The sequence below is a fragment of the Trichomycterus rosablanca genome, chromosome 1 (genome assembly GCF_030014385.1).
Source record: "Trichomycterus rosablanca isolate fTriRos1 chromosome 1, fTriRos1.hap1, whole genome shotgun sequence".
In the NCBI taxonomy this organism is placed as follows: domain Eukaryota; kingdom Metazoa; phylum Chordata; class Actinopteri; order Siluriformes; family Trichomycteridae; genus Trichomycterus; species Trichomycterus rosablanca.
Genome location: NC_085988.1, coordinates 37,687,753 through 37,708,754, shown reverse-complemented (window position 1 = coordinate 37,708,754; position 21,002 = coordinate 37,687,753). Strand labels below are relative to the sequence as shown.

Below are 21,002 nucleotides of genomic sequence, written 5' to 3'. Positions count from 1 at the left end.
CATTTAGCAGAAAATGTAAATGTACGGGTATGACTTACAGGTATGACTGAACACAATTTTGAGCAATTGAGGGTTAAGGGCCTTGCTCAGGAGCCCAACAGTGGCAACTTGGTGGTGGTGGGGCTTGAACCAGTGACCTTTAATTACTAGTCCAGTACCTTTACCACTGAGCAACACTGCCCTACACCTCATGTTTATAAGCACATAAGTTTTAGTATAAAAGCCTTAACAAATACATACTGAATTTAAAGGTACACTTAATACAAATGCATGGCAGCACAGTAGGTAATGTAGGTGGTGCATAGTACCAGAGTCCTTAAGAGTACTGAGACTAAACCTCTTCAGTCACTGTCTGTTGGAAGTTTAACATTTTTGCCTCTCCATTATGTTTTTCCTGTGTACACTTTGGTTTCCTCTGGGTATTCTGGTTTGTCCCACCTCACAAACACATCCAGGCTGGCCTAAAAAACTCCAGAGTAAGTGTAAGCGGGTAAATGTTTTGTGTGTGTGTGTGTGGTGACCTGTTTTAAATATGTGCCCTGTCCAGGGTTTGTTCTTGCCCTTCAACCAATAGTCCTGTATCCTGATTGGTAATAAGCCTATATTGAAGATATATCAATTAATGAACTTCATACTATAAGACATCGTAATATTTAAATATTATTGTAATGTGCTGTTAAGGTTTCAGTTTCTTATTAGAATGTATATGATTGACTTGATTGTATGCATCCAGCTGGTATCTCTTCCTCTTTTACCTTTGTCATGGGGTGAGTAAAGTCTCACCACTGAGGCACTGTAGCTCTGCACCTGCAAGGCATGAAAAGGAACCCAGTTTGCAAGATTCTTAACCAATTCAGAATAATACTGTGGCTAAAAAGCCAGCAACAAAACAGGTAAAGGAAAAAATGAGTCAAAATAACAGAAGCAAAACAAAGTAACAAATGAAAGACACAAACATTTGTAGCCTGTAAAGGAGAACAGGGATAGAATAGGGATAGAGTAGAAATGGAAACTGGTTCTCACAATATAGCAAGCTGCTCAGAACACTTGTGAAATCCAAGTTCTCCGGAAAGGCCCCCCTGGGGCAGCTCATTCATCCAGAGTGGATTTCATTTGATGGCTGAATGGTGCCACAAAACTGGCTGTTTTCCCAGAAAAAAATTAAAATTTCTTACATAATGGTACCAGATAGAGTCTGGCATCACAGTTTTAGAGAAAAGCAGGTTGCCAACAGAGAAGCCGGTAACTGTGGGAGGAAGAAAGCATGATAAATAGCAACAAATGGAGAGGATGAATGCACAGGTGTCTTGTCAAGTAAAAGGAACTGACACGTCAATCATTGTGCCTACATGCACCTGCTGGCGGTCATAAATGGCAATGCAGATGGGGCACGATCTCCAGGGCAAGTGGGCCCAATACAACCTTCAACTCTTTCAAGCATAATGGGTTTTCTTTCTTGTTATATACAATGAATTGGCTCTTGGCTCATACTATGTTCAAAACATGAATGCTTTAATTTGGTTATCTGGATTTTGAGTGAAAGATGAAGATTGATTTGGTCATGGATATATTCATTTTCTTTGACATCCAATATACTTTTAAAGGTCTCAACACAAACAAGTTCAAAGGCATTATTGATCTAGTCCTGCTGTTTATTGTGTAGCTCTTAAGTAGATGTAGCCATGGCCGTGACAGTGATTGTAAGAACAAACTGTGTAACGATTAGGGCTAGGAACAGACAAGAGGGGGCGGACACACATTCAGAGATGTCAAACAAGATGTTTATTAATAGCTAAAGACAAGACAAAGATCTCAAGACAAGTTGAAACAAGACAAGACCTAAGCTAACAATGCTAATCTAAATGCTAAAGCTAATCTAAACACACATATGAACAATGCTAAATCTAAACCAAATGCTACACTAACCACTAACACTAATCTAAACACACAAGCACTAAGCTAAATGCAATAACAGACAGACAGACAGACAGACGCTAACAGACAGATGGGAGCTAATAGTGGCTAGGCAAAGGCAGACTGACATAGGCAAACCACGTTCAAAGGCAAAATAGTCTCCAATGACTGTTTCCAAGCTGCCATCTTAAATCCCCTGAGCTAATTAACTCAGACAAGGTGCAGCTGGAGACCAATCACCATGAGGGGGCGTTGGCTTGCCAACCTAAACAAAAACACCTCTAACATGTTCTCCTGGAGAGAGGGACGTGGCATGTTAACGTGGCTCCAGGAGCTCCAAGAGGCTGGATTCGTGACAATTGTTCCTTTTAAAATCTTTTTCATGCTACTTTTTCAATGTGTCAGTTTCTCTGGCTGCTATTAATAACTGGACCAAGTACACAAAAGCTACCCAGTATTTCTTCATCTTTAAAAAAATTTCATCTTTTCACTTTGTTTGTTAAGCCCTCCTAAATCAACCCTTTAGGTATTTCTGATTTCCGGTGATTTTATGTCATCTGCACATCACAAATGATATAAAATTTTAGTTTAAAGATCTGAAACAATTAAGCCTGTCAAATCTGCAAAAATAGAGAAAATCAGAAACGGCCAAATAGTCTTTTTTTTTTGCCCCAGCTTTGTTCACTTCTTAAACTGTTTATGTTGGCTTGTATTTAGCTCCATGATTTCTTTCAGATTAGGCTTAAATAAAGATGATCAGCAATGTTTGCATCCGGTTTACTCTGTGCCGTCTGTGGTTTCTCTGAAGATGCTGGCTGAAAGTTTTCCATAAAAACAGGATTTACCAACAAACACTTATCATAATTACTACTAAAGAAAAGCTGTGGTTTTAGGGAAGCTTAAAGATATATAAATATTTCCAGCAAGTTTACCAACAGCGCTGCATTTTGTACTCAAGCATTTTCCTCTTCAAGGGTAGACAATGTAATAATTATATAATAATAGACTGGCTTTAATAATATTTTGCTGCTAATGTTATGATTGTCATGGTTACATTTGATGGATTCAACATGCAACTGCCTCTTTCTCATCGTGTTTCACAATTTGTAAAGTATCACTTTATTGTCACTCTATGTACAAAAAAAGTAACAACACTTCTATATGCGACAGGCTAATATTTCTTCTTTACTCATCTGATTACACATATTAGTGGATCTTATTACACACTTTTGAGTTCATTCATTGTTATTAGTGTTCTTATTCTAATTGCTTTGTTATGCATGTCACAATGTGTGGTTAAGAAATCTGACTAGATGTTTTAGTTTTCAGACAGATCTTTGGCAAGAGCAGCTATTATTATGGCTATGTGGGTACCACTCTGGAGTGAACATGTGGCTGAATGTGGTTATTTCTCTAAGGGGCAGTTGAGTATGTTTTAGTTTGAAGATGGAAATTTAAGTCAGAATCAGACCAGCAAAAGGAGAACCATCCAACCATCAAACCATCCAATTGTTTAACTTTTATTGTTATATATACAATAGATTAGAAAGTAGACAGCCCCCCCCCCCCCCCCCCCCCGACATTGTGCGTCTTGTGGATTTGATTTTGAATGGATATAATTGCCATTTTACCCAACAATCCTCAATTAAGAGTTTTTAAAAATAAATGAAAAATGAAATGCTGAAAGTCTTTAAATATACACTGATCAGGCATAACATTATAACCATCTTCCAAATATTATGTTGGTCCCCCTTTTGCTGCCCCATACGCAACAACCTGCGATGCACTGTGTATTCTGACACCTTTCTATCAGAACCAGCATTAACTTCTTCAGCAATTTGAGTTACAGTAGCTCGTCTGTTGGATCGGACCACACAGGCCAGCCTTCGCTCCCCACGTGCATTAATGACCCTTGGCCACCCATTACCCTGTCGCCAGTTTACTGCTGTTGCTTCCTTGGGCCACTTTAGATAGATACTGACCACTGCAGACCGGGAACACCCCACAAGAGCTGCAGTCGTCTAGTCATCACAATTTGGCCCTTGTCAAACTCGCTCAAATCTATTTTTCCTGCTTCTAACACATCAACTTTATAAAATAATGATAAAATGTTCACTTGCTGCCTAATATATACCACCCACTAACAGGTATCACAATGAAAAAGATAATCAGTGTTATTCACGTTACCTGTCAGTGGTCATAATGTTATGCTTGGTCGGTGTATACTTTACATATTATTCACACAATCCTTCACGTTTCAAATATTCACAGTAGTATTCAAACCCTATTCTGTGGCAGTTCAAACTTTGGTCAGGTGCATCCTGTTTCATTTCATGTGACTTGAACTTAATATACAGTACAAGGAACCGTATAGATTTGTGCAATCAAATTGTGGTATGGCATATCATATATCAGGACAAATTTAAAACACAAAGCAGTATGTATAGGACCATAGTTGCTTTAATAATTACTTAATTAATTAAAGTAAACCTTTTTCGGGTTGTCCATAGGTCAGAGAAGTAAACCAGGTGGCAGCATCATGCTACGCGGGGCAGGGAGGGTGGTAAGAATTAAGGGGTTGAATGCATCATATGCAAATCAAATAAAAGAACATCCTTAAAGAAAACATCCTCTAGACACACAAACTTAAACTTTGGCGACAGTTTGTCTTTCTGCCCAGCAATAACCCAAATCATACAACCAAAACAACACTGCTGAGTTGCCCTGCCAAAGACCACAAGGTGGCAGTTCACACACCCTTTCCATCTGTTCTGATGATGGTTAAAAGGCCCTGCCATATAGAATGGAAAAGAAACGTACAAATCCAGGTGTGCAAAGCTTGTGGTGACATTTCCAAAAAGAGCTGCACCTGAAATGCTGCCAAAATGCCTCTATGAAGTATTGAATAAGTGTCTGAATACTTGGGAATTAAGAGATTTCAGTTTTCACATCAATTCAAAATCAAATTCAAAATTTGTTTATATTTTATATTTAACAAATAAAATCAGCCTAATAGGACAAACTATTTGTTCAATTTGGTAACATACTTTACTAATAAAACATCTATCTGGCTTTTAGTTTTGGTGTTAAAGGTAACTGCTTGGAAACATGGCAAAGACAAACAGACTTTACTAGGAATGTGACTCATTACTCTCTAATTCTGTATTTATCCTTACTTATAGGATGCTTGACAATTCCTATTGGTGATTCAGAAAGCAGGATGCCTGCTGTGCTCTGCAGGGCCTTGCATAATTTTGCCCTGCCCATTACTCGTGCTCTTGTCTACTTCTGGCTGCTGCTCTTGGTGCAGGTTGCTTTGAGCCAGAAACCCGCAAAGCTCCCTCTGGTGGGCCGTAAGCCATTCCTGGCAGCATGGAATGCACCACTGGACATGTGCACCCTCAAATACAACATGAACATCAACCTGAACCTCTTTCACATCAAAGGCAGCCCTCGAGCCGTCCACACAGGTCAGGATGTGACAATATTTTATGCCAACCGTTTGGGCTATTATCCTTTCTATACAGAGCAAGGCACAGCTGTGAATGGAGGCCTTCCTCAGAACTGCAGTCTGCAGGCTCATCTAAGCAAAGCCAGCAAAGACATTGCCCACTTCATTCCTTCAAAAGATTTTCAAGGTCTGGCTGTTATTGACTGGGAGTACTGGAGGCCACAATGGAGCCGCAACTGGCAAAAGAAGGACATTTATCGACAACGCTCACGTGAGCTTGTTTCCAGAGCATACATCAATGTAACAGAGGAGCAGATAGAGGACCTGGCACGTCTACATTTTGAAAAGAGTGCCATGGCATTTATGCAAGAAACGCTGCAGCTGGGAACGCAGACTCGACCCAAAGGCCTTTGGGGCTTCTACTTATATCCAGACTGCCATAACTACAATGTGCACACACACAATTACAGCGGTTATTGCCCCATACCAGAGAGTGCTCGCAATGATGAGCTGCTCTGGATGTGGAACAGCAGTACCGCACTTTTTCCTGCACTAGCTATCCACAAAGGCCACATGGACAACATTCGCAATCTGCATTTCTCCCAGAACCGGGTGCTGGAGTCGCTAAGGCTTGCAGCTATGACCTCACTGCCTTACATGCTGCCCACCTTTGTATATACAAGGTTGGGATACAGAGATGAACCCATGGCATTTTTGACACAGGTAACTAAAAACATTGCTTACACTAATTAAGGAACTTTAAGATACTGTATCTACTTAATATTGCTCTATTAAATTTACATGGGAGGCCTGTTTGCATGTTATGTAATTTGGTTCATTAAAATACTTGGTTATATTTAGTCATTACATTTCTGTTCTTGCTAAAGAAAACTTTATATATTGAGCAATCCGGAAAAGCACAGGGGCACAACAGGTAGCGTTAGGGCTGCATAGCTTCAGTGACCCAGGTTGTATGTGTAAAGTTTGCATGGGTTTCCTCCAGGCAAACTAGATTGAAATTATGCCAGTTGATGGACTGACAACTTTCTAAATTGCTCCTAATTATAAGTGATTGTGAACACTTAAATGGAGCATGTAATGCCACACTGATGAGTTCAACTCAGCCTGTTTTATAATGCCCTGCGATAAATTAGCAGCCTGTATAAGTTGTATTTTCATTTGGCTCTCAATGTTTCCTGGTATTTTCAGAAACTCTGTTCAGGATTAAGTAGTGTATGCTAATCACATTTTATTCAGAAGCTTACTTTAGTGTTTAGTCATAACTTATTCAACAACTTATTCAATTTCCTTTATGAATCAAAACAGCCAAGATATCAACAATAGATTGGTTATTATTTTCTTAGCAGCAATTTTGAGCTGTGTTCATTCTCTAAATTACTAGTGTTTATCTATAATTGTTTAACCTTAAACATATAGCATCACAAATTCTTTTTATAGGTCTTGTGTTTGGATTTAAATTGACCTCTTAAATCATGTGATTCATGTTTGCAAGAGCTCTGAAACCAAGTGCCCCCTCTAGTGGAAACAGTATTTACAGCTTCCCCAATAATTAAACTGAGCCCAGGCTGGGCTTGGTCCAAACTCTCGTTAAGTAAAGCAGTTATCTGCATTGCCCAGTGCTTTTCTACTAAATTCTACTTCCACTGTCACACATTTAACTGTGCATATAAATATTTGTGTGCTTTACAGAATGATTTAATATACACAATAGGCGAAAGTGCTGCTTTAGGTGCTGCAGGATTTGTGATCTGGGGGGACCTGAACCTTACATCTTCCAGGGTAAGTGACTTGGATTGTATACGTTTCATTTATGTCTGCTGCAAGCTTAGCAAATCATTATTCTTTTCATTTATGTACACTATTAATGCGTGGGCATATTATCACCTCAAAAGCCACATGATTACCATAATATATGGAAAAATCAATAGTGAATCAGCAATGACTGTGTCCTGTTTACTGGATTGACAGGTGCACATTTACTAATAACAGTAAATTATGACTATTTTGTTAGTGGGCTGTACAACCATGTACAACCACAGTAAACATTAATGTATTTATTTATTAACTAATAGTTTATGAATTTGCTAACAGAACAGGATGATTTAAATAGCCATTACCTTTTCCCTATGCAGACCTTTCAGACTTCACCTTTAAAGATAAATGGTCTCATCGTATGAAATTTATGCATAAACTGGGCTTAAGCTTTTCATTTGAAATGTATTCTGAATATTAAATACATAATTTTTTAAAGTACTGTTACAAAATATGCTGAAAGCTTTAAGTTAAGATTACCATAGTAATCCCATAGCCATGAGTATATTTTTGAAGTAGCTCAAATAGCTCAAATTTGTTACCATTCCTGATATTTAGTTAATCCTTTCTAATAATTCATATATGTATCATTTCAGCACAACTGCTCCAAAGTTAGAGCATTTCTGTACTACAAAATGGGTCAGTACATCACCAACGTGACCCGGGCAGCTGAGGTGTGCAGTGAATATTTGTGCCAGGATAATGGCCGATGTGTGCGACGAGACCCACGAGCATCGCATTTTCTGCACCTGAGCCAAACCAGCTACCGCATCAGTTCAAACCGGGATGGCACATTTAATGTCACGGGGAGACATTCTCAAAAGGAACTGCAGCTACTGAATAAAAGGTTCCAGTGCCACTGCTATGAGGGTTATGAGGGCGAACACTGTGACAGTATTGAGCCAACACAAAGAACTGAGGATGAGAAAGAGAAGGAGGAGGAAGGACATGAGCAAGGGCCTGAGAGCTCTGCTGAATGTGTGGGAAATTCCAACCTCCTGATCATGCTGCTTGTTCTGTTTACCTTTAGCTGTCTTTAAAGCTGTGGTAAACCTATCCAATGGCACATAAAGTGACCAATGTTTGTATGCAGACAGTTTGAACTTAGTACTTTTAAATGCAATCATGATATATCTTTAAATCTGCATTCAATTTCTGTATCTTGACTAATATGTTAACTGTACTCTATATGATTTACTATTAATTATGCTGAACTGGTGATTTAATGTACTGTACCTGTTAATGCTTTTTTAAGTACTCTCAGTTGATCTGCACTATCCGAGGTACCATCCAAGTTCCATGGGTCATTATTTGATTAGTAGTGTAAACTGGTTCAAAACAATCTATTTTTTTGGCCAACATGTCAACTTAATTCAAATTATTTTAAAGTGTATATCTGCCAAAAGGCGATTTTGAATTGGTCTGTCAGTTATGCAATTAGTTACACATGCTTTTTAACATTACCTACCCTGGGGATGTACAAGGTTTATTGGGTTTTTTATTAGGACACTTGCTGTAAGGTTACTTGAAATCAGGGAGTATTAACTATGCCAGTTTACTTGAGAAATCAACAATCCCAGTCTCAGTTTTGCACATAACGGCAGTTTTGTTTTTGCTTTGTGTTATCTTTTTAGACCAGTACTCTATCAGCTATTTGCAAAAACTGCTCTCTCTCTCATTTAAAGCTACAAGTGTTATTAAGACTTGAGGGTTTTCTGCTAATCACTCTTTCTAGTAATGCTAACAGTACAAAGTAGATTGTTTATCCATGGTGTGCCAAAATATGCCAAAAATGATTTTGTTTAATGTACTATAATCGATCTATCCAAGAAGTGGTTTGCCACATCTATAACATAGTAATGTGGTAAGAAAAGGCTTTTATAAAGTGATTTTCTTAAAATGTAGTCTTATAACTAACATGTTTACATTTAAATGTTTATATCATATGCTAGTTAATATTTGGATTTTGGTATTTTTCCCAGTGAATAAAGTTACAGTGTTAAATGTTATGCTGTAACGTTAAATAACCACATAGTTTAATAATAAGAATATTATTAAAAAAAATTATTGCAAACTATTGCAAAACTGTGCAGCATTTTAAACAAACAAAAAAATAGTAGTTTTATAAAGACTTTTTTATTCCATACTTTTTGAATGGAATAAATACATTGCATGCCAACACTACATACACAGATATTACACTTTGTAGTACTAACAAGTATAGGAAATATTGTATCTGACAATAAAACTTCTTAGTGTCTTAGTATTGGTAAACAAAGCGATCAGGTATATTGTTCTGCATTTCTGTAGTAGTGATGATGAGGTGTAATGGATACTTCATTTGAGTACCTTTTAACTGGCAACATATTCCAATTAAAAAGCATACACTATGCATTGTGTAACTTGATTTTTGTGCAATTATTTTATCACCTAGAATGCAGGTTATCAAATAATGCAATTTTGACAAGGAATTGTACAACAGATATTGTTTGAATGCACTTCAAATATGCGGAGACATCTTTGATGAATAAACTGGTATTTTTATGCAACACACTTCTTATTATGTGTCCTTTTTGCTGATACCTCAAAAATATGGTATAATGATGTTGGTGAGGGCCATATTACAAACAGAATAGTATTTTCTATTATTTAAACAATTTTTGAAAGCATCACTGTTTTCAGTGCCAAGTTAAAATCCTGTAGGTGCTTTTCAAACCTCTTTGCAATTTTGTAGCGGATAAATAAAAGTATTTATGTTACACAGCAACTTCTTCAGTGTATGGTTAGGTGTATCCAAGTAACAAAACTTGTCCTAGTAATATCACTTTTTCTTTCATTCATTTTTATGTATGTTAGTTTTATTAGATCAGTTGTTATAACAGGCTTTAGCATTAATTTAAGCTAGTTTTGCATATACTGTATCAAGGCAGTGATCAGGAAAGATGCCATGACAGCAAGAGTAATGGTGACACATAAATAGATTATATTTTGTTGGGGGAGATGATAGTTTTCATATGAAACGTGATTTTAGTCAGTAGCATTAAGGAGTTTGAATTAAATTCTTAATTAGAGGTTTTTCAGTGATCAAACAAAAAGCTGGACACTATAGAGACTAGTGATTTTCAATTAGACTGGATTTTCTAAAATGTTATATTTATAGGAAAAACCCTCAGTATAAATTACAAACCCAATTTCCAGAAAAGTTGGGCCACTTTCTAAAAATAAAGATCTCTCGAACTTTTACCCAACTGATTACAAAGTACGAAAAAAAACATATTCAGTGTTGTCACTGACAAACCTAACTGTACTTTATAAATATAAAAAACTATAGAATGTGATGCCTTCAACACCAAAAAAGTGGAAAGCAAAATAGGACTGAGGTTGTGTAACATTACTCTGGAAGGTTAAGGGGTAACAGGTAAGGTCATCAAGACTGAATATAAAAGTGTTTCGCAGTCAGACAAGTCCACATTTCAGCTTGTTTTTTTGAAAAATGGATGTCAGGTTCTAAGTGCCAAAGATGAAAAAGATCGTACAGACCGTTACCAGCATCTGAAGGTATCGCTGATGCATAGGAGAGACATGCTGCCATTACCACAACGTCTCACTTTTCCCAGGAACTCCATGTCTGTTTTAGCAGGACAATACCAAGCCTCATTCTGCATGAGATGCAACAGCGGGGCTTTGTAGACATAAAGTGAGTGTGATTTACTGGCCTGCCTGCAGTCCAGAGCTGTCCCCTATTAAAAATGTATAGTACATCGTAAAGGAAAAAAATAGACAATAGACTTTTAAGCAGCTCAAGTCTTATATACAGCAACTATTCCACTTGCAAAACTGCAACAAATGGTATTGTCAATTTCCAAATGATCAAAAAGTATAATTAAAAGAAAAGATGTGTCACGCTTTGAGCCTCTGTGTGTGCTCCTGAGGTGCCACGCCCCCCTCTCCATGAGCACACTGTCTCCTGCCACACCCCGTTCCTGATTGGCTCTTCTGGGCTAATTAGCTCCAGCTGCTCCTAATAAAAGGAGGCAGCTTCTCGACAGATGCGGAGAACTATTGAACCTAACTGAACTTGGTTTTGTGTGTTTGGACGTGATTTCGGTTTGTGTGCTTTCGTGTGGAACTAGGTAGGGTCTTCTGTTTTAGCTTATGTTACTAGCCGTGTGCTTATCTTATGTTACTAGCCGTGTGCTTAATTTGTGTTACTAGCCGCGGGCTTAGTTTGTGTTTCTAGCCGTGTGCTTAGCTTTTGTTACTAGCCGTGTGCTTAGCTTATGTTACTAGCCGTGTGCTTAGCTTATGTTACTAGCCGTGTGCTTAGCTTATGTTACTAGCCGTGTGCTTAGCTTATGTTACTAGCCGTGTGCCTAGCTTATGTTACTATGTAAATAGCTTATGTTCTGAATAAATCCTGGTTTCAGATACATCTCTGCGCGTGTGTCCGCCCCTTTGTTTAGCCGTAGACCCCCTCGTGACATAATAGTTCTCCCTCCTAGGACGCAGCGAGATGTTTGCTTTAGGGTTTCCGGAGTTTGACTCCATGGGGTTTCCTCTAACCTTCTTGCTTTATAAGCCAGCTCCCTATGATGGAAGCGACCTTTTGGTCGAGGGCTTCCTGCTTCAGAGCCAGCTCTACCTGCAAAACCTTCTCGACCCTCAGCCTTCTGAAACACAAAAGGTGCTGTTCATGATGTCAAGGCTGAGGGGTGCTGCGCGAGAATGGGCTAGGCAGCTCTGGTCCGAGAGGGGAGCTGCGCTTGTCTCGGTTAAGGAGTTTGAGGGCCTCATGCGAGCCAAATTTTCAGGCAAGAACCCCTTCGAGCTTGGTATGGGGAAGTTGGTGAAACCTCCCGTACCCATAGGAGACGCTCCACGCAGCAGAGTGCCCACTGCAGCTAATGCCCGGCATCCAGTGCCTGCTGGGGAACCTAAATTTTCCCCAGTGCCCACTGCAGATGTGGTCCGGGTGCCAGTGCCTGCTCATATTGCTCGTGACCGTCCCAAGTTCTTGTTAGGAGCCACTCAGGATAGTTTGTATAGTCCTGTGCCTCGTACTGACCCCAAGGGCTCCAGGGGTCCTTTTGTTTGTTTGCCGCCTCCATTTTCAGGTACTCGGGTTCGAGTGAGTCCTTTGCCAAGTCCGTCTGTTTCCTTGGCTCGTAGTCAGTCTAATTCTTTGGTTAGGAAAGTTTGATTGTATCCTGCCAGTTCGGCTGTGTTCATGTTCGCCTGTGTCGAAGTCAAACAGTTCCAAGTCCTCTCCAGTGTTTTCGCAGCTGAGTCCAGTTTCTCCGGGGTCCAAACAGCTGACTTCTGACGCATATCCAGGGTCCAAGCAGCTGATTTCGGACGCCTCCCCAGTGTTTTCGCAGCCGAGTCCAGTCTCTCCGGGGTCTAAACAGCTGACTTCTGACGCATATCCAGGGTCCAAGCAGCTGATTTCGGACGCCTCTCCAGTGTTTTCGCAGCCGAGCCCAGTCTCTCCAGGGTCCAAACAGCTGACTTTTGACGCATACCCAGGGTCCAAGCAGCTGATTTCGGACGCCTCTCCAGTGTTTTCGCAAGTGACTTCAGACACCTCTCCAGGGTCCTCACCATTGTTTCAAGAAGTTTCTCAAGGATTTTCGCAGCTGACTTCGGATGCCTCTCCAGGGTCCACGCAGCTGAATGACGTTTCTCCAGTGTTTTCGCAAGCGACTTTGGACACCACTCCAGAGTCCTCACAGCTGTTTCAAGGAGTTTCTCAAGGATTTTCGCAGCTGACTTCAAACGCCTCTCCAGGGTCCTCACAGCTGAGTGATGTTTCTCTAGTGTTTTCGCAGCTGACTTCGAACGCCTCTCCAGGGTCCTCGCAGCTGAATGACGTTTCTCCAGTGTTTTCGCAGCTGACTTCGGACGCCTCTCCAGGGTCCTCGCAGCTGTATGACGTTTCTCCAGTGTTTTCGCAAGCGACTTTGGACACCACTCCAGAGTCCTCACAGCTGTTTCAAGGAGTTTCTCAAGGATTTTCGCAGCTGACTTCAAACGCCTCTCCAGGGTCCTCACAGCTGAGTGATGTTTCTCTAGTGTTTTCGCAGCTGACTTCGAACGCCTCTCCAGGGTCCTCGCAGCTGAATGACGTTTCTCCAGTGTTTTCGCAGCTGACTTCGGACGCCTCTCCAGGGTCCTCGCAGCTGTATGACGTTTCTCCAGTGTTTTCGCAGCTGATTTCGGACGCCTCCCCAGGGTCCTCGCAGCTGAATGACGTTTCTCCAGTGTTTTCGCAGTTAACTTCGGACGCCTTTCCAGAGTCCTCACAGCTGTTTCAAGGAGTTTCTCAAGGATTTTCGCAGCTGACTTCGGACGCCTCTCCAGGGTCCTCACAGCTGAGTGATGTTTCTCTAGTGTTTTCGCAGCTGACTTTGGACGCCTCTCCAGGGTCCTCGCAGCTGAATGACCAGGCTCCCGAAGCCTCTTCGCCAGGCTCCACGCAGCTGACTCCCGAAGCCTCTTCGCCAGGCTCCACGCAGCTGGTTTTTGGTCTCAAGTCGGCGCTCCTCGATGGCGCTTTTGGTCTCAAGTTGGTGCCCCCCGATGGCGCTTTTGGTCTCAAGTTGGCGCCCCCCGATGGCGCTTTTGGTCTCAAGTCGGCGCCCCCCGATGGCGCTTTTGGTCTGAAGTTGGCGCCCCCTGATGGCGCTTTTGGTCTGAAGATGGCGTTCCAGCATGTTTGTCATGCCTGCCTCGGAACTTTTTAAATGACTTCAAATTTGCCCCGCAGGGCCCAGGTGTGTGTGCTCCTGAGGTGCCACGCCCCCCTCTCCATGAGCACACTGTCTCCTGCCACACCCCGTTCCTGATTGGCTCTTCTGGGCTAATTAGCTCCAGCTGCTCCTAATAAAAGGAGGCAGCTTCTCGACAGATGCGGAGAACTATTGAACCTAACTAAACTTGGTTTTGTGTGTTTGGACGTGATTTCGGTTTGTGTGCTTTCGTGTGGAACTAGGTAGGGTCTTCTGTTTTAGCTTATGTTACTAGCCGTGTGCTTATCTTATGTTACTAGCCGTGTGCTTAGTTTGTGTTACTAGCCGCGGGCTTAGTTTGTGTTTCTAGCCGTGTGCTTAGCTTTTGTTACTAGCCGTGTGCTTAGCTTATGTCACTAGCCGTGTGCTTAGCTTATGTCACTAGCCGTGTGCTTAGCTTATGTCACTAGCCGTGTGCTTAGCTTATGTCACTAGCCGTGTGCTTAGCTTATGTCACTAGCCGTGTGCTTAGCTTATGTCACTAGCCGTGTGCTTAGCTTATGTCACTAGCCGTGTGCTTAGCTTATGTCACTAGCCGTGTGCTTAGCTTATGTCACTAGCCGTGTGCTTAGCTTATGTGACTAGCCGTGTGCTTAGCTTATGTCACTAGCCGTGTGCTTAGCTTATGTCACTAGCCGTGTGCTTAATTTGTGTTTCTAGCCGTGTGCTTAGCTTATGTTACTAGCCGTGTGCTTAGCTTATGTTACTAGCCGTGTGCTTAGCTTATGTTACTAGCCGTGTGCTTATCTCATGTTACTAGCCGTGTGCTTAATTTGTGTTACTAGCCGCGGGCTTAGTTTGTGTTTCTAGCCGTGTGCTTAGCTTTTGTTACTAGCCGTGTGCTTAGCTTATGTTACTAGCCGTGTGCTTAGCTTATGTTACTAGCCGTGTGCTTAGCTTATGTTACTAGCCGTGTGCTTATCTTATGTTACTAGCCGTGTGCTTAATTTGTGTTACTAGCCGCGGGCTTAGTTTGTGTTTCTAGCCGTGTGCTTAGCTTTTGTTACTAGCCGTGTGCTTAGCTTATGTTACTAGCCGTGTGCTTAGCTTAGGTTACTAGCCGTGTGCTGAGCTTATGTCACTAGCCGTGTGCTTATCTTATGTTACTAGCCGTGTGCTTAATTTGTGTTACTAGCCGCGGGCTTAGTTTGTGTTTCTAGCCGTGTGCTTAGCTTATGTTACTAGCCGTGTGCTTAGCTTATGTTACTAGCCGTGTGCTTAGCTTAGGTCACTAGCCGTGTGCTTAGCTTATGTCACTAGCCGTGTGCTTAGCTTATGTTACTAGCCGTGTGCTTAGCTTATGTTACTAGCCGTGTGCTTAGCTTATGTTACTAGCCGTGTGCCTAGCTTATGTTACTATGTAAATAGCTTATGTTCTGAATAAATCCTGGTTTCAGATACATCTCTGCGCGTGTGTCCGCCCCTTTGTTTAGCCGTAGACCCCCTCGTGACAAGATGATGTGACCCAGTGGTTAACATGCCTCTGTCCCAGCATTTTTTTGAATGTGTTGCAGCCATCAATTTCTAAATGTGTTTATATTTTAAAGTAATGAACAAATTACAGATTTCAGTTTTTACTTGATTTTTAAAAAGTGTTCCAACTTTACTGGAAATGTGGTTTGTAAATGTCAATGATAACCCAGGCCCTGCAATGGATTGGTGTCCTATCCTGTCTGGCATTGCATCCAGTAATTCCAGGGGACCCGAGACCCACCACGGCCCTGACCAGGATGAATCAGAGTTAAAACAAGAAAATTAAATGAAATTAAATACTATGAGAAGGCCTAATCTTGGTTATATACTCTTTAGATATGGTACTGTCTTATTCCTGGTCATTAGATCTCTTGTCTTGGTTTTGACCTAAATGACTACAGCACTGCAAATAAAAAATGTATATGCTTCCAAACATTGTGTTTAGATAACTTTGCTAAATCCTTGGTTATAAATTGGTCATATTTATTGTGTTTATCTTACTTTACTAGTGCAAGTAACTGATGGTCAGATATGTACAATTGCTCTGGCACTGTTTTTTGCAACATAGACTTTACTGTGTTGTATTTTACAATGTGATATTTCTTAGTTAAGGTCTGATACATTTGTGTTTTTTCTTCTAGACACAAATAACTTGTGGCTCTACAATGCTGAATCAAAGAAACATGTTCCTGTACTCAACCTTTGTCCTAATGCACCTGGTTGGGAGGTATTTTGCAGCAGCAGCCCTTCCACAAACAGCAGCCCCAATTTTGGATGGAAAGCCATTTGTTGTTATATGGAACTCTCCCATCTCCAAATGCCAACAGCTGAAGATCTCTTTGGACTTGACTGTGTTCCAGGCTGTCACTACACCAGCCAAAATCCAGAACCAAACCCTAACACTGTTCTACAAAAAACGACTAGGGCTCTTTCCTTACATAGAACTTCAAACTTTGACACAGCACAGTGGTGCAATTCCACAAAAAGGTAACCTAACTGCCAGTCTGCAAAAAGCCAAAGAAGAGTTTACTCAGTACGTTAATCCTTCTGTACCTGGACTGGCTGTCCTTGACTGGGAGGAGTGGTTTCCATTATTTGACCAAAATGCAGATTTAAGAGCAATCTATAAGGACCTCTCTATTAACTACACTCTACAGCTGGAACCTTCCTTAACACACAAACAAGCTACAATCAAGGCCAACAAGCAGTTTGAGAAAGCTGCCCGAAGTTTCATGGAAGAGACATTAAAGTTAGGCATTTCAGAGAGACCACAAAACTTGTGGGGATATTACTTGTTTCCTGACTGTTATAACTATGCTTTTGAAAATCCAAGCTATACAGGGAGATGCTCTCAAAATGCAACCCAGTTAAATACTGAACTGTTCTGGCTTTGGGACACAAGCACTGCTCTTTTTCCATCAGCATACATGCCATCTTCTATCAGTGGGAGCCAGAAAGCTGCTCTCTTTGTTCGAAACCAGGTGCTAGAGGCTATGCGAGTGGCAGCTTTGCCCAAGCACCCCTACACTGCTCCTATTTATTTATATCTGCGACTCCTTTTGCGGGAACAAAAGCAATACATGCAACAGGCAAGAGATTTTTTTATTTTTTAAAACTAGTAGTACAAAAAAGTTTTTTATTAATAAAGCAATATTAAACAGACATGCTTATACAACCCTACAAACTTTGTTTATCTTTAGGCAGACCTAGTCCGGAGTATTGGTGAGAGTGCAGCTTTGGGAGCTGCTGGATGTGTGCTGTGGGGATCTAGTTATGATTTTAATGATAAGGTGAAGTTATGCAATTTTCTACAGTTTTAAAAATGAGTAGTTTTAGGGTATGGTACAGACTTAACTAATTATTAATGTCATCATTTCTGATGTTTACATTGGTTCAAATTTAAAGTAACCTCAGAAAATAAAAAATTACCACCTGCCAATAATCACCTAAACATTTTAAATGCCTTGTATTCAACAAAACTAATGAAAACACAAAGTTTAATATTAATAGCATAGTTATCATATTACATCATAAAAACCAACAATGAAAAAACTGTAATAAACACATGAAGGCTAAACATTTTAATTCATTTTCATACCAAATAAATAATATTAATATTTGAACAAAACTTATTGTACAACACTTTTCTTTTTCAGAGTTTTTTGCTTATTCAGTGTCACTGGGCTTATTTAGCTTCTTCAGCCAACATTTTTACATTTACATTTTCTGCATTTAGCAGACGCTCTTATCCAGAGCGACTTACAAAAGTGCTTCCATAGTAAACATTTCATTTCTCAAGTTTTAGTAAACAACAGTCAAAGAACACAAATCTGCTGAAACCTGTTAGAACCAAAGGTGGGTTTTTAATCGTTTTTTAAAGACAGCAAGAGACTCAGATGTTCAGACAGACAGAGGAAGTTCATTCCACCACTTGGGTGCTAGAACAGAGAAGAGCCTTGATGCTCGTCTTCCTTTAGTCCTGGGTGGAGGCTCAAGTCGAGCGAGACTGGTGACTCGGAGGTTGCGTGGTACAGAGCGGGGTTTGATTAGGCCTCGAAGGTAGCTTGGGGCTGGTCCATTTATGGCTTTGTAGGCGAGCATCAGTGTTTTAATGAATGCGTGCAGCTACAGGAAGCCAGTGAAGAGAACGCAGCAGTGGGGTGATGTGGCAGTGTTTGGGCTGATTAAAAACCAGAGGGGCAACTGCATTTTGAATGAACAATATAAAATAAAAACTTTGCAGAAAACAGAATAGAATATTGAAAACAATGCCAGGACATGTTTAATTGTACCCTTTGTTCACTTTAAAACAAAATCAAACTAATCTGTGATTAATTAATTAATTAATTAATTAATTAATTGTGATTATTTAATGTAAGTACATTATCTGGTACTTGGCGAATAATAAAGATTCTGATAAATTAGAAATTAGACTCACCTATCACCACCTTGTCAATGCTTACCTAACTTTAATTAACCCATGAATGATGGCTTTAATGCCTAAGAAGGTCAGTTTTATTTCCCATTCCTTGTTCAAAGGCAATGACAAGAGAGCTGCCCGAACAGATCGGAAATGCTATTATCACTGTCTAAATTATTACACTATTATCACAGTCTAAAAAGTACAAGACTATCTCAAAAGACCTTGGCAGCCTGTACGAAATGTTATCAAGAAGTTTGATACTCCTGGAACATTTCTAGAACTATTCAGGATGTGGTGGGAAAAAATTGGTGAGAAAAGCCTGTGAAAGGTGGTTTAAAAGATGGCGAATGTACAACATCCAAAGAACTTCAGGCTGAGCTAGAGACATCTGGAGTGATGGTTTCAACTCACACCATGCACTGCATGCCAAACAAAACAAGACTTTATGGGTGAAGGCCAAGGTCCACTGCTTAAGAAAAGGCAAAAAAGAGCAACTGAACTTTGCCAAAACTTACATGGACAAACCACAACCCTTCTGGGAAAATGTTTAATAGACAGATAAAACCAAACTAGAGCTCTTTGGCAATGCATACCAGTGTTATGTTTATCAACGATGAAATGAAGCCTGTAAAGAAAAGTGCATCCCACCTACAGTGAAACATGGAGGATCTATAATGTAGTGGGGCTGCTTTGCTGCCTCTGGTATTAGATGCCTTGTATGTGTTAATTTACTCTTTCCGTCAGTAACAAAATAATAATAATAATCTGCTTTTCTTTTCTTTTAGGCCTCTTGTACATCCCTGTCTACATACTTGTCTGAGACTTTAAATCAGTACATTGTCAATGTTACAACTGCGGCCCAGCTGTGCAGCGAATTTCTCTGCCAAGGGAATGGACGCTGTGTACGAAAAGATTATGATTCGAATGACTACCTTTATCTCAGCCTTAACAGCTTCAACATACAAAAAAGTGGTGGTTTGTATAATGTCACTGGTAAACCTTCTGTCAGCGACCTAAGTGCCTGGAACAACAAGTTTACTTGTCAGTGCTATGAAGGCAGAATCTGTCCTGTTCAAATACCATTATTAGGATGTTCAAAACGTCATCACGGTGTAATCGTATACCTGTCAGTGTTGCTTGCTGTGTTTCTATCATTGGAATTATCATAGATTGTAATAAATGGTCCAGTTACACTGAATAAAATGAGTTAATAAATGTTTTTGAGAATTCAACAATCAATTTGTTACAAATTATTTCATTTATTTCTCTTCCTAATTCAATCAACCACAACTGACTGAATTATATGCATTATATTTAAATTAGGGGAAAATTTAATCCCATTCTTGTGGAAAATGTTAGATTATCTGTTTATAAGCTAAAACTGAGTTGTATCTGAGACATAATGAAAATTTGCAGCGGGACAACAATAGACATGAAAATGTTTTACAGTGGCCTATTAAAAATCCTGACCAAATGGGGATGCTATGGTATAACCTGAAACAAGCAGTTTATACCCCAAAGCCTAGTAGTGACTTGAGGAGGTTATGCTATTTGTTTAAAAAGATTACTGTAGTAATATTATATTATACACTATTATTATTATATGTTATTATATCTACCTTAAACAGGTTATTACAGGTTATTATATAAGTAAGGTTATTATTGTAGTGCACGTGGTGCAAACAAAGGCCGCAATTCCTTTTGAACCCGGAATATAAAATGTGTTGTGTTTTTTAAGTCTTCCTTGTGTAATATCATGCCTTGTTGAAAAAGAGAGAAAATGTAAAGAAAGTTTAGCTTTCCATGTTTGCAGTCTGATTCTTATATTTATGATGCACCATACATTTTCAATAGGAGACAGATCTGGACTGCAGGCAGGCAAGTCAAGCACACACACTATGTCTATGAAACCATGCTGTTGTAGAGTGTACAAGGCCTGCCGTTGTCTTGATGAAATAACCATGAATTTCCTGGAAAAAGACATTGCCTTGATAGTGGAATCAATGTTCATTTTTCCAGAAAACAAGCTGAAACGTGTTGGATCAGGTTCCATCTAAAAATCATTATGTGCAAGACAGGGGAGCCAATCCATCACAGGGCTTCAGCCACCCCCCACCAGAAAGCAGCTCTCTTTGTCCGGAACCAGGTTCTGGAGGCATTGAGAAAGATTTTGCCCAAGCACCACTACACTGCTTTTATTTATTTATACCTGTGACGAATTTTGCGAATAAGGGACTTTACAAGAATGAGGTAAGGAAACTGTTCAGCTGTGAAGAAGCATAATACATTTAGTTATCAAGGGTGACAGATTTTCTGGATGTATTTTCAGTGTCCTCTTTAAATGTTGGCACCTCTGGAAAACTCTTTACTGCTTCTCCTATTTCTTACTTGTTTAAAATGAACAAAAGACTGCCCTTACAGAAAGTATATTACTTTAATTGTCAAGTTTACTTGAATTTATCATCACTTGCCCAGGTGATAAACCCCCCAAAAAACCTTTCTGTCATGAGTGCTTGTCACAGCGGTCTATCACGCTAGCCTACCACAGCCGGGTTTGGTTCTCAGAGGTGCTATTGGTCAGTTGGGTGTCTACACAGACATTATTGTCTATGTCTATGTC

The 21,002-nt window shown here is 40.2% G+C and overlaps 2 protein-coding genes across 2 annotated transcripts; both read left to right on the top strand.

Annotated features, from left to right (window-relative positions):
• Positions 1 to 5,134: 5,134 nt before the first annotated feature.
• hyal4 (hyaluronidase 4) lies at positions 5,135 to 8,238 on the top strand. Its single transcript, XM_063002472.1, has 3 exons — positions 5,135 to 6,088; positions 7,076 to 7,165; positions 7,795 to 8,238. Exons 1-3 carry the CDS (start codon positions 5,135 to 5,137, stop codon positions 8,236 to 8,238), a joined length of 1,488 nt encoding a protein of 495 aa, XP_062858542.1.
• A 3,473-nt stretch (positions 8,239 to 11,711) lies between these two features.
• On the top strand, positions 11,712 to 19,551 carry LOC134319596 (hyaluronidase-1-like). Its single transcript, XM_063000907.1, has 4 exons — positions 11,712 to 12,287; positions 16,101 to 17,048; positions 17,160 to 17,249; positions 19,168 to 19,551. The coding sequence occupies exons 1-4, from the start codon at positions 11,712 to 11,714 to the stop codon at positions 19,549 to 19,551; spliced, it is 1,998 nt and encodes a 665-aa protein (XP_062856977.1).
• The last annotated feature ends 1,451 nt before the right edge of the window (positions 19,552 to 21,002 follow it).

Bases quoted from the DNA above. Each gene is read 5' to 3' on its own strand.
- LOC134319596 (XM_063000907.1), top strand. From the start codon at position 11,712: ATGTTTGCTTTAGGGTTTCCGGAGTTTGACTCCATGGGGTTTCCTCTA. The intron at 17,049-17,159 runs GCAAGAGATTTT...GTTTATCTTTAG, and splicing joins AAAAGCAATACATGCAACAG to GCAGACCTAGTCCGGAGTAT. The intron at 17,250-19,167 runs GTGAAGTTATGC...CTTTTCTTTTAG, and splicing joins GTTATGATTTTAATGATAAG to GCCTCTTGTACATCCCTGTC.
- hyal4 (XM_063002472.1), top strand. From the start codon at position 5,135: ATGCCTGCTGTGCTCTGCAGGGCCTTGCATAATTTTGCCCTGCCCATT. The intron at 6,089-7,075 runs GTAACTAAAAAC...TGTGCTTTACAG, and splicing joins CCATGGCATTTTTGACACAG to AATGATTTAATATACACAAT. The intron at 7,166-7,794 runs GTAAGTGACTTG...GTATCATTTCAG, and splicing joins TGAACCTTACATCTTCCAGG to CACAACTGCTCCAAAGTTAG.